General features: G+C 41.0%; 1 protein-coding gene across 1 annotated transcript in view; it reads left to right on the forward strand.

The window, feature by feature from the left end:
* Nucleotides 1-13293, forward strand: part of RAB8A (RAB8A, member RAS oncogene family) — a 97802-nt gene extending 84509 nt beyond the window's left edge. Inside the window, exons 7-8 of the mRNA XM_089654533.1 lie at nt 6085-6135; nt 8345-13293. Coding sequence (XP_089510659.1) covers nt 6085-6135; nt 8345-8437 — 144 coding nt within the window. The 3' untranslated portion in view covers nt 8438-13293. The remainder of the gene's footprint in view (nt 1-6084; nt 6136-8344) is intronic.
* Nucleotides 13294-17222: the final 3929 nt, after the last annotated feature.

Consider the following 17222-nt stretch of genomic DNA (forward strand, 5'->3'; position numbering starts at 1 on the left):
AGAGGTGCTGTGTCTCTTCTTCTGTTCTTTTTGCTGTCATTGCTATCCTTTCATGGTGACTACCATTCCCCTAATTTCTTGTCCTGGTGTTACAGAAATGAAAGCCAAGGAAAATCTCACTGTTGGAGTCATAATCACAATTAAAACCTGGCACATGTTCTAAACCTTTCTCATGCTACCTAAAACTAAGTGTGGGTTTAAGCTGAACTCCAGGAATATTTTGGATTGCTTACTTAAATTTGTCCAGCTTGGCCACTGTGTAAGTATGCATATCTCACACCTGATGGGCTGCTGCGGAAGCTGATAATCACTGCAGTAGTCAGTGATACTACAGTGATATCCGTGATCTTCGGGTTCCTGCTCAGGTTCTATGTGTATAGCCATCTTTTCAACAGAAGCCGGTCTCATGACCCGCTTCTATTGAACAGGCATGCTGGAAAACAAGCATCCAATCAGCACTGGCAGCTCATGTCATGTGTCAGAACACAATAGCACAGCGGGGGGAAGGCTGTCAATTTTTTAAAGCGTAGTATGAGGTAATCTAAAAAAAAAAAAAAAAAATTACACTCGCCTAAGTAGATGCTGCATCTGTCCCTCCCAGCTGTAAGATTGAGTACTGAGTGATCAAAACTGCTAATTGTTAGTTCTTGGCCTTCAGTGAGCAGAGAGACCCGGGGACTGTCAGTCACCGGCTTTCTGCTCTGTCCATCCAGCTCTCACTGGAGTGCTGAGCTATGAAGTGGGCGGGAGTGTGGTTCAGTCTCCCAGCAGCTTGCTGAGAGGATGAGCCAGCTGCTGGTCCGGGCATCTGCTTGCTGAGAGGATGAGCCAGCTGCTGGTCCGGGCATCTGCTTGCTGAGAGGATGAGCCAGCTGCTGGCCTGGGCATCTGGATGGGTCCTGGCTGTAAAGTTAGGATCCTTCCTGAGCCTAGACTGGATGAGTGACATCAGCCAACAGCGGGCTTTATCTGAACGGTGCCCCTGCGATCCATAAGAGGAGTATATCCAAAAAGCTTTGGCAATGCTTCTCCATTAAGGAATACAAGGCATTATGATCAAAGGAGATGGAGAGAAGGGTTAGTGACATCACAACCTCATCCAGTTAGAAAACACATTCAATGAAAAAAAAAAAGGAAGATAATTCTATGTATGGTGGTACTGCGCAACAAACCACTTGTATTCTGTGTACAGAGGGTAAGCCACGTGCATAGAACCTGTGCAGGACCCAACAGATCGTGGCTATTACTGTAGTAGTGCAGACCAATGTAAGTATGCAATACAATAATTCCTGAAGTTCAGCTTTAACATGTATATAACACTGAATAAAAACCCAGAAGTGCTGCAAACAATGCAGGTGTTCTAGAATAAACAAAGCATGTTCTGGGAAAAACGTGAGGGCTAACTTTTCATTCTGCAAATGCTTGTTTCCTCACCATCATGTTGAATTCTTGTCAAAACATTTTGAATGGGGCACAGCTGATTGTCTTCTAGTATTGCCCTGACCTGTCTCAGTCTGTGTGCAGCTGTACAGGAGACTGATAGGAGCAGATACCAAGTCTAAATCAGGAACATTTGCTTTGTTTATCGTACAGCACGGAACATAGAGCAGGCTATCAATGACTATTTAGGTTATAGGCCACCTATAGGTGAATGGGCAATAACCGACCAATCAGAGAGGAGGTCCTCCCCTGTATAACCCCTCCTACACAGGAAATACTTCCGTTTTTTTTGCCAGTGTCTGTAAGGTGGATGGTCGCAAAGTGTTGCTGTGCTCTTGGAGCATACCTGAAAGTCCAGGATAGTTCCATTAGAGAATAGGGGACTTGAATCGGATCCATTCGGAAAGCTGTGAGCCAAAATGGATGATACCCGAGCCTCACTGGATAAGGAGAAGAATCCTCAAGGTTTTGCCTGTAATGCAGCCTTACGGCGCTGGACCCTGCGCAGATGGGAACCCTGTGCAGTTTTAAATCTCACCAAGGCGCTTTCAGCGGGCTGCTGTATTGTCCAAGGTACTGTCCCCTCAGTATGGGGACCGGGTACTTGAAGGTCTGTATGACAATGCCCGGCGTGATGAATGAATGTTTGTGCCTGGTGTAAGTCAGGGACCTGTAGCTGGACAGGTTAGATATCTCCCTTTTTTTTTTTTCTCTCTCAGAGAAGCAATAAAGCTCTAAATTGGAGGGAAAAGGAGAGGTGTTGTGACTGTGGTTTCCACCAGGAGGAGTGCTTGCGATTTCCCCCCCCCCCCCCAAGATATGCTTGCCTTTTTTGTTTTCAGTCACTAGATAGAGTACAGCCAGCCGTAGGGCGCGTGCACACGAGGATCGTGCACACATGCGCAGTAGCGGCCGGAAACCGAAGTCTGCCATATTTATCTGGAGGCCAGGACACACGTGGGCTACTGCTGCTACTTCTACTGAGGGATTCCTGTGGCCGGGACACAGAGCAGGCTATTCAGTGGGGCACGCGAGTACTCTCCTGAGGGGGCAGAGTTAGCCAGTCAGTCAGGAACCGTGCTTAGTGGCTCAAAAGGTCAGCAGTTGCAGTGAGTGTTTTTTCTTCAGCAAACTACTTGCATAGCTGTATCTTGTGGCCTGTGTTTACTAGTGAAGGGTCACAGGTTTTATGCTGTCTAAAGTAATGTCTTCCAGAAAGCGGAGTGGAGGGGGTGCAGCAGGAAAGAGCACCAATGTGCCACCGCCAGGTCCTGAGGAACCTAGCTGTAGGTCCTCTGTATTATCCTCTCCTGAGAGGCCAGAAGCAACTCGGCATTTGTAACCAAGGATGATCTTACTTCAGCCTTAGCGGGCTTAGAAGATAAGATTGCAAGGATGATTGCATCAGTTTCTCGGGACTAATAAGCGAGATATATCCCCATCACTAGAACCACCAATGGGTGGAACCTGAGGATGTGGAGGAAGGTCAAGTGGTAGAATCTCTGTCTGAGAAGTCACAGCCTGAGGAAAAGCAAGAGAACACTGCCTCCCAGTCACTGAGATTTTTAGTCCAGATTCTCACTGATTTGGTATGGTCTGGATTCAGGCTACCTCCGATAGAAACCTCTGAGGTTACGTATTCTTCTCTGGGCACTTTTAAAGCCTCCAGAGTACTCCCAGGCCTTTCCGGTGCATCTTCTCCTGGAGCAAATGATATAAGCTGACTGGGATCACCCAGACAGGGTTTTTGATCCACCAAAGAGGTTTTCTTTGTTGTACCCCATGGAAGAAAAGTTTAAGAACTGGAGTTTCCCTGTAGTGGATGCAGCGGTTTCATCCCTGAATAAATCTTTAACATGTCCTGTGGATAATGTCCATGTTTTCAAGGATCCAGCAGATAAGAAGCTGAAATCTCTCCTTAAGGCCTCCATCTCTCTGGCAGGTTCTGCTGTACAGCCAGCAGTGGCAGCTATTGGCATTCGCCAGTCTTTCTGACCGAGCCAAGCAACAGTTTGGAAGACCATCAGTACAGGAGGAGTGTTCGGCCAAGGTCGTTTCTATGAATATTTATTACAGAACCTGTAAGACTTACATTTCTTAGTGTGAGGTTCACAAATGGCACCCATGAAAGCATGTGTTTGGTAGAATTATTTCATTTCTTCAAGCAGGGTTGAAGGAGAAATTGGCTGTAGGTACCATTTTAAGGGCAAGGTTTCAGCTTTATCTATTTTTTTTTCCCAGAGGCCCATTGTGTCTCACTGTCTTTGGTCCGCACTTTTTTTTACAAGGAGTGATGCGTATTACTCCTCTTGTCAGGTTGCTTTTCTGTCCTTGGGACCTGAACTTGGTTTTGGAGGTTTTGCAAAAACCACTATTCGAACCTATTGGAGAGATTCCACTGGTCCTATTGACTCGTAATGTTTTGTTTCTAGTGGCAAACACTTCTGCAAGAAGGGTGTTGGACCTGGCAGCTCTATCTTGCGGAGAACCATTTCTGGTTTTGCATCATGATAATGTGGTGTTGCAGCCTAAACTGACTTTTTTTTTTTACCAAAGGTGGTTTATAGTTTTCATCTCAATCAGGACATAGTTCTGCCTTCATTCTTTCCTGAGCCTTAGTCAGCAAGAGAAAGATATCTGCATACCTTGGATGTAGTACTCATAAGGATCTTCTTGAAGGTGACAGCACAGCTCAGGAGGTCAGATGCTCTGTTTGTGCTGCCAGTGGGACCAAGGAAGGGGCAGGCGGCGTCAAAGGTGACTATTTCACGTTGGATCCGCCAGTTGATCATTCAAGCCTATGGTTTGGATGGTAAGGTACTAACCTTTCGAGTGAAGGCACACTCTACCAGGAGTGTGGGGGCATCTTGGGCATTCCGTCATCAGGCATCAGTGGCTCAGGTTTGCAAGGCTGCTACATGAGCTTTGGTTCACACATTCACAAAGTTCTACCAGGTGGATGTCAGAGATGCAGAGGATTCTGCCTTTGGCTGCAGTGTTTTATGGACGGCTGAGTAGGTCCTGAGGGATTGACAGTGGCTAGCATGGTGTCTCCCTCCTCTCAAATTTCTTTTTGCCCACATAGTCATGCATAGCCTGCTCTGTGTCCCATGATGTATGATAAAGAAAACTGGATTGTTTCAAATTACTTACCTGTTAAATCATTTTCTTGGAGTACATCATGGGGCACAGAGGTCCCGCTCCTCCTCTTTCTGGAATTTCATTGCTTGCTACAAAAACTGAAGTACTTCCTGTTTAGGAGGGATGTATAGGGGGGGACCTCCTCTCTGATTGGTCAGCCAGTGTCCAATTTTACCTATATGTGACATATAACCAGCACAGTCATGAATAGCCTGCTCTGTGTCCTGTGATGTACTCCAAGAAACAGATTTTTACAGGTAAGTATGTAGTAAAAATCCAGTTTTTACATAAAAAAAAATACACTTGCTAATTTATTAATGAAAATTTTAAAGTAGAACAATATCCAAAATGGGGAAAAAAAAAGTTTTGCCTAGAATAAGGGAGTGTTATAACACCTGTCAGTTTATTTTTTGCCAGCTGTGTCCCATAGGGGAGATTTACTTGCACTTCCTGTCCAATAGCCAAAACAGGAAGTGAGAATAAATCCCTGCAAATTAAGGGAATTCCTTGGGGACTCCTAGTTCACCAGAACTAGTGTTCCCGTTGGAAGATTTGTCCCACTTATTTTTCTAAGGACAACCCAAATTTTTTTTTTTTTGAAGGTAACGGTAAACTGGACAAAGAGATAGGATAATCTCCCTAATGAGAGTGTAGACAGCAGTAAAAACCATGTTCTAATCCATCTTCATTCTATCCAAAACTAACAAAAATGTTTTGCCTTTAGCTGTACTTTTAATATAGCTTTTCTATCAGCTTGAGGTTCTGCTGAAAGTTACATGAATTCTCCACTAGGGAGCACTGATAGACAATTGAAGGCTTTGAGTGAGCATTCTGTCATGTTACTTTAAGCTCCTGAAATTCCACTTATGTAAAGATATATGTTCTAATAAAAAATGCACTTGAAACTTGAATGTGCAAAAACAAAGACACAGCATCTACAATTCAGCCAGTAGTACAAATGTACTACTGGCTGAATTGTAGATGCTGTGTCTTTGTTTTTGCACATTGTACTAACAGCATGATCCTGTTAAATTGTTGGTTACCCGGCATCCAAAATGGACGAAATGGTTGAAATAACGTAAGGTAAATGCATCCTAATAATATTGTGTACATCAGTGTAGTTTTCACTAATAGTCCCTGCTGAACCAGCCGAGATTTGATCCATCTATGGCTGGCTTTTATCTATATTTGTGCTCTGTTTTTTTGCATTGACGTTTTTTATGTAGTTGATAGTAAATGGAGGTAAGCTTTTCACAACCAAACATTTTTGGAAGTAAACTTCTATGTAATGTAAGCACTCACATTACATCATCACCTATTTATTCACTAGGCGTAATATTTAATTAAGTTTTTTTGCATTCAGTTTTGAATTTGAGTTTTAACAAATTTTTTTTTTTTTCTTTTTTTACATTTTATTTCCTTTTCTTCTTTTTTTTTTTTGTTGAGATGACACATGAGATATACACATACTTTTAATACTTTAATTATCAAATTATATCATAGGCTTTTTTTACATTGGCACGAGACATCAAAGCAAAAATGGACAAAAAGATGGTAAGTAAAATTTGTTTTCCAAATATGTTTGAACCACTTGAGTAACATCCTGTAATACCCCTTCATTACCAGGTCATTTTTTTCCATTTTGAATGATGTGATGCTTAAACAGTTACTTGACCACGCAACACTGTTCCCGCCTGGTGGCGGAGCTGTAATGAACACCTGAACTCAGAAGCTAAGCAGGGTCAGCTCCGCTTGGTATTTGGAGGGCAGACTGTCTGGGAATACCAGGTGCTGTAAGCTTTTCCCCTCCAGAGCCTGAGACTGCTATGTTTTGTGAAGTATTTTGGGTAGAGGATGCTAGGAAGTCTCTGAGATGATTCCTGTCCCCTTGGGACCTTCTGGATTCATTTCAGAGTTGTCAGGCTTTTGCCTTGCATTTTCACTTGGAACAGAAGTTATGGGCTCATTATTGTAAGACGCTCGACAGGTTGGCGGGCCCAGAACCAAACGGGCAAGTGAGATCTATCTTAGATCTCAAGGCACTAGACATAGCCTAGATGACCTTCTGTTTTGGATGCGATCGGTATGATCAATGGTGGCCTCTCTGCAAGAGATAGATTTCAGGTGTCCATAGTCCTCAATGATGCTTATCTTTGTGTGCCAATTTTTTTTCAGGGTTTCTGCGATTTTCAGTAAGGAATCGCCATTTTTGTTTTGGGGCACTGCCCTTTGGGCTGGCCACATCCCCCCAAGTGTTCCCGGTGCTGGGCTTGCTGAGAACACAGAGGGATGTATACCAGAATACCTTTTATGATCCTTTGCTCCAGAAGCTATTGGTTCCAAGCTTAACCGGTTCCCGACCGCCCTATAGCAGAAATACTACGGGTGCGCAAAACCACGTGTGTATGTATGTATGTATATGTATGTGTGTATATATATATATATATATATATATATATATATATATATATATATATATATATATATATATATATGTGATTTTACATTTCCAGGTAATGGGCGCGCCTTTCGCGGCCGCTGCTGTCGATCACCGGATCCCGGCCGGTGATTACTCGCCAGCGCCCGGTGATTACCGAGGATCTGACTGGCAGGAGAACTGTTTTGTTTACTAACAGTTTTCCCTGTCAGCTCGGGTGCACTGCTATGGATGACTGTGCACAGCACAGCCATTCAAAGCAATGTGCTTACTGTGAAGCATTAGAACCTCTTGAAGGGCCGGGAAGTGGCTTTGGGAAGGGGTTAAAGACCCGGTGGATAATAAATTAGACGCTCTTCCCAAGGCCTTATTCTCCCTTGCTGGCCCTGTCCTGAAACCTGCCAAATGTCCATGTGCTAGACCTTCGGTGCCTGGTCAAAGGAAATGTCTCGGAATTCTGGATCTGTCCTTGCAGACCCTCTGTCCTCCAACAACTGGAGCTCATGCTTGTGGCCACACTCTATGGCGTTGATGGGTTGGTGGATATTATTCACCTGATGTCCAGAATGAGTTTTGTTTCTGTACACATGTGGAGGGCCCTTTGCCGTAAATGTTGATCTGTGGAACATCTGTGCAAGAAACACCTTTTGAGTATGGCGTTTGATGGGGAATGCTGCTTTGGTGAATTCCTGGACTACTTTGTTACTACAAAAATTAAAAATCCACACATGTGCTCAATTATTCATATACTGAAAATGTTGCCTATAACTTTGTTATTATGTGTGTTGCTGCAAAATACCTGGTGATCCTGCCATTTGCTCTGGGTTCCTGCTTTAAACTGACCACACAAACTAACGAAACTTATCTGTCCTTGCATGGTCACTTTGCATACAAATGGTGAATGTTCTTCCCTGCAGGGCCTGACTTTTTGCTTACGAATCACACATGCCACCCATTGGATTTAGGTCAGTAGGGAAGCCGATATAAGCTGGGCAATTTTTGTCTCCGTGTGTGCAAGAGCAGCTGCAGAGTTTGGAAGAGAAAGTAGCTACATAGTGGGTGTTTTGGAGATAGGGGAGGCTTGCATGCTGCCCAGACTGTGCCAGCAAGAAGGTGTGTATGTTATGGCACTGTGCTTATTCCGCAATGTAGGAGGTTATTGCATCTTAATTGTGGTAACCTGATGTAAAAAATTTTTTGCCCGATGTTATCTTATATCGTGTTTGATTTACTGAAGGCCATTTAATTAGCAAGGCCCATGATGTGAAATAAGGTGACTCCTAGAAACATTGTGATAGGTTTAACACATTTTATATTTTTTTCCAGGAGGGAAACAGTTCCCAGAGCAGTAATCAAGGAGTGAAAATAACCCCAGAACAACAGAAGAAGAGCAGTTTCTTTCGATGTGTTCTTCTGTGAGAGACCTTGCCTTAATGGAGTTCCTTGCTCCATCAAATTGGACTGTGCCTGTATTTGAATTTCTGTTATCACAGACCTAGAACCTTAAAGCACCAGCTCTGCCAAACTTTGGCTACCTGAATGAGAGTGATAAGCTCTGTTTTACTTAGCAGTTCTGGAATATGTTCTAAGTTTGTATATTTCTTCATTATTTTTCTTTTTTGAAATGAAAACCAGAGTTTTTTTATTTTAATTCAAGGCCTGTTGTCTATAAATCCAAGCATTCATAGAGAGCCATATTTCCTTTAACTAACCTCATAATGTAATTGCTTTATATTTGGGTACATGCATATGATCTATACATGTAACACACACAGATGTGTGTGTTATCTACCCACCCAAACGTACATAAACGTACATGTACGGATTAGCACCTTTTACATTGTATTTCAAAACTAGTCTTCCTTGTCATATCTGATGGTGGAACCAAAAGTTATTTTTGCTTTAATTTAAAGAGATCTAAACCTGAGTAATAACTTAAAGAAATAATGCACAGAAATTAGACTTGTTTAGTTGCATCTCAACTGTATCCCTCTTCCTAATGTAGACTGGCTTCTGTGCAGGGATAAGTCATATAGTTCATCATACTTTCTTATCTTTTTAGATTTGAGATATGACCTGTTAATTTGACGTTCTAAAAACATTTACATCCAGAAAATAAAAGTACTGGTCATTTTAATAATCTTGACTTTTACCTGCAAGTTCAACCAAGCAGTGTAGAAGCCATTGCTACTGTGAGGGTCAAAGATCTCTATAAATGTTTTTGCCAATTCTCCAAATTTTAGATGTCTTAAAGTTGTAGAAAAAGTAGTAACAGATGTTTGAGGTTTACAGAGATTTACAGAATGGCATCAATATCAGAACCTGACATTATGTGCATTAATTTGTAGTATGACTAACTATAAAAAACCCAGAAAATAATGTTAGGGGCACTTAAAATTGCTGCAGGCCCATTCTTTGTAATAACTATATGGCTGTGACACCCAAAGAAGGCTGTGAGGAATAGATATATTTTTTATTATAGAATATTTCCACCTTTCTGATCAATATAGTATTGGAAGGAGACAATGAGAAGTGGATTTGCAAATTATATGCATTACAAATCACGTGCATTCATGCTTATGCAAGCATTGAAGTATCCTTTGCGGAATTGCCCAGTTTGTTTTTTTTTTTTTCATTTCAATGATGGACAATTGTAAAGTGAAGTGATCTTCAGTTACTTGTGAAATTTTTGTATGGACACAACATTTTCAGTAAATGTAAACATTTCTGTCTGAGGAAAATTGATACATCAGAAGCCTTTTCTAGTATAAGCAGACAAGTAATACCATTGTCTACAATGATTATTTTATTACCCTTGCTTTCATATCCTAGTGGTTAGAGAAGTGGATAGAAACTTTAAATCCACAGCTAAATTATATATGCACTTCCAGAAAAAAGGTTGTACCAATTTTATACATTAAAACTCCAAAAACTTTTTTAGTTTTTGATAGACAGGGAGATAATGTAGACCTTCCGCCATGTTTGTACTGCTATACAAGGAGACCAGTTGGGGAGATTTACCCTAATTTCCAGAAAGAAAGTGAGTAAAAAAAATCTGCAACAGGGACAGAACAAACTGATCTGACACAATTTCTTTTTTTTTTTTTTTCCTCCTGGTTTTACTATGGAAGAGTGTTTTATTTCTGCCTGTGTTGCTGATAAAGAGTTCCTCTCACTTCCTGTCTGGCACTGTTTAAAGTTCCAGTTAGTGGTAAAAACCTGACATATTCTAATTCTTCCTTGCTCTATCCAACAATAAGAACTGAACTTTAGTTTGAATTGGCAAAATATTCCTTTTGAACGCATAGTGGTCTTTTACACAAGATTAACACAACGTTAAAAAAAAAAAAAAGGTGTGAAAATGGGTAAAACCTTTAAAAATGGACCTCAGTGGATTGTTGGATTCTTTAAAAATTTGGATTGTTGCTTCACATTTTGAGTTTTCCACTTTCAGATAACTTATTTTTTGTAATGTTTCTTTCTAGAAACTGTTAATACATCATAACCTGTTCCTTCATTTTTTAGTAAAGGTTGTACATCTTTTATGATCCAGTAAGTCATCAGAAGAAAAATAATCGTTATACCTTCTGCATGTAATTAAGGCAAATTGGCAATAGTTTATTCTTTTAATTAAATGCTTGTAATATGAAACCGATGTCCTAAAATATGGAAGATATGGATATGGTTACATTTCATATGTGTTATGGTGGTCTAATTCATTACAACTGGAGAAAGAAAATGAGAAAAAATTAATTTTCATTAGTAACTATCCAGTCATTCGCTGAGAGAGTCAAATTCTGACCGGTGGCTGTAGGCTTTCCTGTTTTCATTTTCTACCTTTGCAGTGACTTAGCCCCAAAACTGGAAATCAGATGATCCCTGCAGCTTTCTTTGGTGCTGTCACGAACAACTTCAATGAAAGTTGATCAACTTTAACATCATGGTCTTAACATCTTTTGTCCTTTTTATATCCTTTGTATAATGTTAACATGCAGAAGTCTGCAGTAACTAGCTTTCCTCCATAAAACTTCCATACATATTCTGTCTGTATGTGCATGCATTAGGCAGACATTTTGCTGATGAATGTCATAAAATGCTATTTTCTACAGAGTGTTCTCTGCAATGCTCAGGAAAAATATATTTTTATTAAAAAAAAAAGCTCAGCATGAATCCCTAGAATCTAGAATTACCACTTTTTATAGTACAGTAATCTAAACTACTCCTCCTTAATAGCCATGTTCAAATGCTTTATTTTTAGTATTTTTTTTTCTTTAATGTTTATATCCGTTCTCAATATTGATGGTTATTAAAATGTCATGGCTGCCCATGGCTCAGGTGTATAGTATGCTGCAATTACAGATTTTACCTATGTGTCTTGGCTGTGTATGAAACCGCTAACCACTCCAGTGATTTCACTGTGTACTTCAGGCTGTAAAGTGCTATAACTTATTTTTTGTATCCATTCCATACACCACATCTTGTATGTAAAAGGTGTTTGGTGTGCATTATACCAAATGATATGTTTGATTAGCATGACCAAAGAGTGGAACTGGTGGATTTACAGCCTCTCAAGTTTATTTTTCTTAGTTTACTTTAGTTTAGGACCAATACCAATGCTAAAGGACCAGTTAATCTAAAATACATAGGACAGATTGTGTTTATATTTGTAGTAAAGATCAGTGTAGCCTATTCCATTTTGTCGTTAGGCTTTGGCCACATTCACACCTGTGAATGGGCCAGATACTCATTACATGAAAAAACCCCAGCAGGTGTTCCAGGTGATTGGCTACAGGAGGCAGACCCATTGAAAGCAATAGGGGGTACTGGCTCCTGCAGCTAATCCAGGCCAATAGTATGTAATCGCTTATGATTGATTTTGCTCTCAAGGTTTACTTTAAGAAACCTGAAAGGACCAGTTCAGTTTACAAAAAAGCCCAATCTCTAGCCCTGTGATTTAACCCAGAACCCTCCCTCCCAGGTGCTTACTTACCTCTCTATGATGAGCAGCAGCCTTCTCTGGTGCTTCCATCCTCAAGCCCACCCTGCACAGTAAGTCCTGTAAAGCAGCCCATAGATTCCAGGGTTAGAAGAAAAGAAAATTCCTCAATTCACGGACACAATGGGGGAATCCCACCCTCAGTGCTGTTGTGTTCTGCCAATGGGAAGCCTTCACTGCCAGCAGAACATAATAAACACATGAAAAAAATCCAACAGGCTGGTTGATCAATGGATTGAATTCAGTACATGTGCCTGTAGATGGATCATATCTCAGCTGGTCCCAGCTACACCGGCCACGATTTGATCCATCTACGGCATTTACTTCAAATGTTTACCTAAAGTAATATTTAATAGAATCAATGGAAGTCTGCCAGCTGTATGTAAAAAAAAAAAAAAAAAAAAAAAAAAATGCACACTTTTATCTTTGCCATCTATCTTCCGTTCTAAAGCCATTATGATTTTGCATACAGCCATAAATGTTGCTAATCTCTGTACCTTTTAAACGCATTGGAGGGAATTTACTAAAACTGGAAACAACTGAACAAAGTGAAACTAGAAGCAAGTTGGTTACTATGCATAGATACATTTTGAAAATTAAAGGAAGAAACGGATTGGTTGCCGTGCACAGCTGTTTCAGTCTTAGGAAATTCCTCTTATTGTAGTTTAGCTTTACTGGCCCTTTAATTAAACACTCCTTGCTAAAACACACTTTCTACACATTCCTTCTATAATGGCATTCACATGTGATGTGTTCTTTTTTCACACTGACCAAATAACCTAATTCACAGGTGTCAAACTGGCTGCCCTCCAGCTGTTGCCAAACTACAAGTCCCATGAGGCATTGCAAGATTGACAGTTACAAGCATGACTCCCAAAGGCAGAGGCTTGATGGGACTTGTAGTTTGGCAACAGCTGGAGGACTGCCAGTTTGACACCCCTGATTATTCCATATCTGCTTGGCAGCCTCTTTCCCAAACACAGCTCTTTGCTGCTTTTGCAGTACTAGAATCTACATGAGGTTTCATGTGTCAGTCTTTTTTATTTGTCTAGGTTATCATTTGAGAATACTGCATGCACCTATTTTTGTCTTTCTCAATTTTATTTTCACAGAATTTGTATAGCTTCCATCACAGTAATACTGCAGACTGCTGGACTATGCCAGATAGGGTAACAAGGTTCACAGTTAGCAGTACAGCAGAATTTGCAATACATGCAGCTTGCACTTCATGTTGATTGCCTATTGTTCAATAGATACAAATAAATATTTATAACAGTGATTTGGCTATTGAAGATTCTTTATTATAAATGGTGAATATATTTTGAAATGGATTACTCAAACTGATTTTGTTTTGTTCACAATTTGTAAAACAATGTTTGTTTTGTTAAATTGCAACGCTAGCCCAAATTTTGGCTGTGTGGTAGTGTACAAAAGCTAGAATATTTATCATGTTTTTATTAATAATTAGGTTCATATTTATACCCTTACTTTGTGGTGAGAGCAGTATATTTATTCAAAGAAAAACTGTAGCTGGAGTTCCAAGTTGAAAGCAAACCTTTTGTAATGACAAAACAGTGGAGGCTGCATTGACTGACCTTCCCTTTTTTTAAATTCTAGTTGACTAGTTCTCATTTTGTTCCAAAGACCTGTTAAATCGCTGACCAGGAAGTGCGCAGATCAGCAAAGGCAGACTGCATATTAAAATCCTAAAATAAGTTCTTGACCCTTTTATTACAAAAAAAAAAGTTAGCATCTACAAATGTAGCTGTTACAAATGCACACAAAGCCATTTGACTTTCAACTGTGATCAGCTGTGGTCATTTTGATTAGCTCAGCATGAAAAGAGCTTTCCTGGAGCATTTCAGTCCCTTAGGCAAACCATTAACTACGGTTGCAAGGCACTATCAAAAGATCTCTGGGATAAAGTTCATAGGCACAAGTCAGAAGATGGATACAAACACATTTCAAGAGGCTTTATCAATATCCATTATTAAGAAGTGGAAGGTATTTAGTACAACACAGACCCTCCCTGCAACAGGACGTTACTCCAAACTGGATGAAAGAGCCAGGAGGAAACTGGTCAGAGAGGCTACCAAAAGGACTACAGCGACTCTAATGCAGTTGTAGGAATTTGACAAAGAGTGGTCATTGTGTGCATGTGACAACACATACGTTCTCCTTGTGGCTTGTCTGGGAGAGTTGCAAGAAAAAAAAGCCACTCCTCAAGAAAGGCCACATGCAGTCACAACTGAGCTTTGCCAAAACATACCTTGAAGATTCTGAGGCCACCTGGAAAAAAGTGTTAGTCAGATGAGAAAAAAAATTCATTTGGCCTCAACAATAAACGATATCTGGAGAAATCCAGTACGGCTCACCATCCAATTAACACCATTCCTACAGTAAAGCATGGAAGTGGTAATATCCTATTATGGGGGTGTTTCTCTGCAGCAGGGACTAGAGCACTTGTTCAGGATAGAAGGAAAAATGGTTGGGACAAAATACCATCAAACTGCTGAGGAAAATCTGCTGCCCTCTGCCAGAAAGTTGTCAATGGTAAGAAGGTTTACCTTCCAACATGACAATGACCTAAAACACACAGCAAAAATGACCACACGGTGATTTAAGGAGAAAAGGTGAATTTTCTTGCATTGCCTAGTCCGAGCCCAGACTTAGTGTTTACTAAACCCAGGACCTGCATTCACTATATCTCACAGAACATAGAAGTGCAATTATTTTAGTAAATATAACCTGATAAATACCTTTTCTCAGCAGCAGCTAGAGCAGTCTTATGACTTCTATCAGTGTTCAGCAGAACACATGTTAAAGCTTGTAGGAGGAGTTTTCTTTCTGCTCTCGGAGGATGCAGAACCCCTGATCTGTCTGAACAGTGCTGATTGGGCCTGCGCTGATCACGTGCACTCCCCCAAGGAAAAAAAACCTTTCTAGCAATACACACCAAACTGAGCATGTGCAGAGTGACTCCACACAGTATGTCTTAGGAGATAAGAGTGAGGCACTAAAAGAAGGGGAGGATCAGAGAACACAGGATCAAACCGCCTTTTTACACAATGCAGAGGATTAACCCCTTTAAGTTCCACAGTGAGTATAACAAGCATGCTTTACTGCATATACAGACTGATTTTACTGTTAGTTTAGAAACAATTTAAACCCCATTGAAAATTTGTGGAATGACTTGAAAGCTGCAGTCCACAAACGGTCACCATCAAATACAGTATAACTAAACTTGAGCAGCTCTGCAAAGAAGAGTGGGCAAAATCTTGCAAAGTCTAGATGTGTAAAGTTAGTATAGGCATATTTATTATTTATTTCAGGTACTTATATAGCGCCGTCAATTTACGCAGCGCTTTACACATATATATTGTACATTCGCATCAGTCCCTAACCCTCAAGGGGTGTACAATCTAAGGTCCCTAACTCACATCCGTACATACACATATTAGGGCCAATTTAGACAGGAGCCAATTAACCTACCAGCATGTCTTTGGAGAGTGGGAGGAAACCCACGCAGGCACAGGGAGAACATGCAAACTCCAGGCAGGTGGTGCTGTGGTCGGGATTTGAACCAACAACCCTGGTGCTGCCAGGTGCAAGTGATAACCATTTAGCCACTGTGCTGCCCATATATTCCAACAGACCAAAGGCTGTAATTAAAGCACATGGTGGTTCAACAAAATACTGACACAAGGGGGTGCTCCTTTTTCCAACTCAGTCATTTTTTTTTTAATTTTTATTTTCTGTCATGTTAGTTTTTATAACTTTCACTTGGATATTATAAGTTGCACTGAGTAAATACAGCTGGATAAAACAAAAACTGTGTTTGTCTTCATTTCAGGCTGCAAAGCAACAAATGTGGTTATTTTAAAGGGTTGCAAATCTTTTCTATACCCACTGTAGGTGCCTGCTTACCATCACTCCCCCCCCCCCCCCCCTTTCCCCTCCAAAAAAAATAAAATGTCCAAAAGTGTTAGAGGATGGTGTAAGGGATTTCCGGCAAGAAGAATCGCGATCAGAAATGCGCATAGGGATTCCCACAGAAGACTTGCCGGTTGTGCGCATGGGCGCAGGAATGCGCGATCACGCACACGCACGGCAAAGATTGGTGCCAGACAGCCTATTTAAAGAGTGCCTCTGCTCATGTTCAGTGCTGACTGGTCTTCAGCTGCCCCATGTCCTGCTTGTTCCTGTGTGATTCCTTTGTTGCTGACCCAGCTTGTTCCTTACCTTACTCTGATTGCTCTCCTGATTGATACTGGTTCCTGACTTTGGCTCTGCTCCTGACCTTGGCTTTTCCTTCTGATTCTGTACCGTGCTGCCCAACTGTTGATGACCCTGGCTATTCCTATGACACTGCTCCTGTCTCTTGTCCTCATTACCTGCCTTGCTCTGGTGCATGCCTGGCAATCTACAAAACCTGCTCTGCCTACTACTGTGCCAAAATCAGAGGATCATCAGCCTTCCAAGGTCTTCATCTGCAAGAGCTGCAAACAACAACTACTGGCACTCCCTCTGTTCCAACTCCATCGGGGTCAGGGCTAGTGACACAAGTGAGGCCGACCTTGTCATTTCAGTCTCCCATCAGGTATGTGACAGATGGTGGGAGGACATAAAGCAGAACTTTCATTTTAAAATGAAGTTCCACTTTAATGTGCAAATCTTATGTAAATTTATTTTACATAAGATCTACCTAAAGTATAACCAAAGGATTTTTTATTATTTAAGATTTGGTTAGAGTACTGGGGGGGGTTGGAACCACTGTCATGTTTTATTGCTGTTTCTGTCCCTGTTAGACATTGGTGATCAGGACAGGATGAGAGAGAATTTCCCTAAGCAAATGAAAGTAAGGGTAGATCCAAAATTTGTAATTGCCACAGTACAGAAATAGAGGGGAAATGTTCCACCCTGAAGACGCTTGTTCCTGTGATTGGTAAAAGTGGAAGTAAAGAGAAATCAGATACACAGATGGCAAAACAATTACAGCAGTTTTGACTCTTCCTGCTCCATCCATAATAATAAAAAAAAAATTATTTTGCCTATAGATACACTTTAACCACTTCCCATCCGGCCCATGTATATCAGCAGCCGAACAGGAGCAGTGCCGAAGCGGGTCGCCATTTATAAATGGCCCCCGCATTCTCTGCCTGTGCTCGCTCCCTGGGAGCACTCGGCACCGTGATGTGTCCGGAGACC

Source organism: Staurois parvus, unplaced genomic scaffold, assembly GCF_062004578.1.
Source record: "Staurois parvus isolate SC_StPar_1 unplaced genomic scaffold, SC_StPar_1.0 ptg000773l, whole genome shotgun sequence".
Taxonomy (NCBI): Eukaryota; Metazoa; Chordata; class Amphibia; order Anura; family Ranidae; genus Staurois; species Staurois parvus.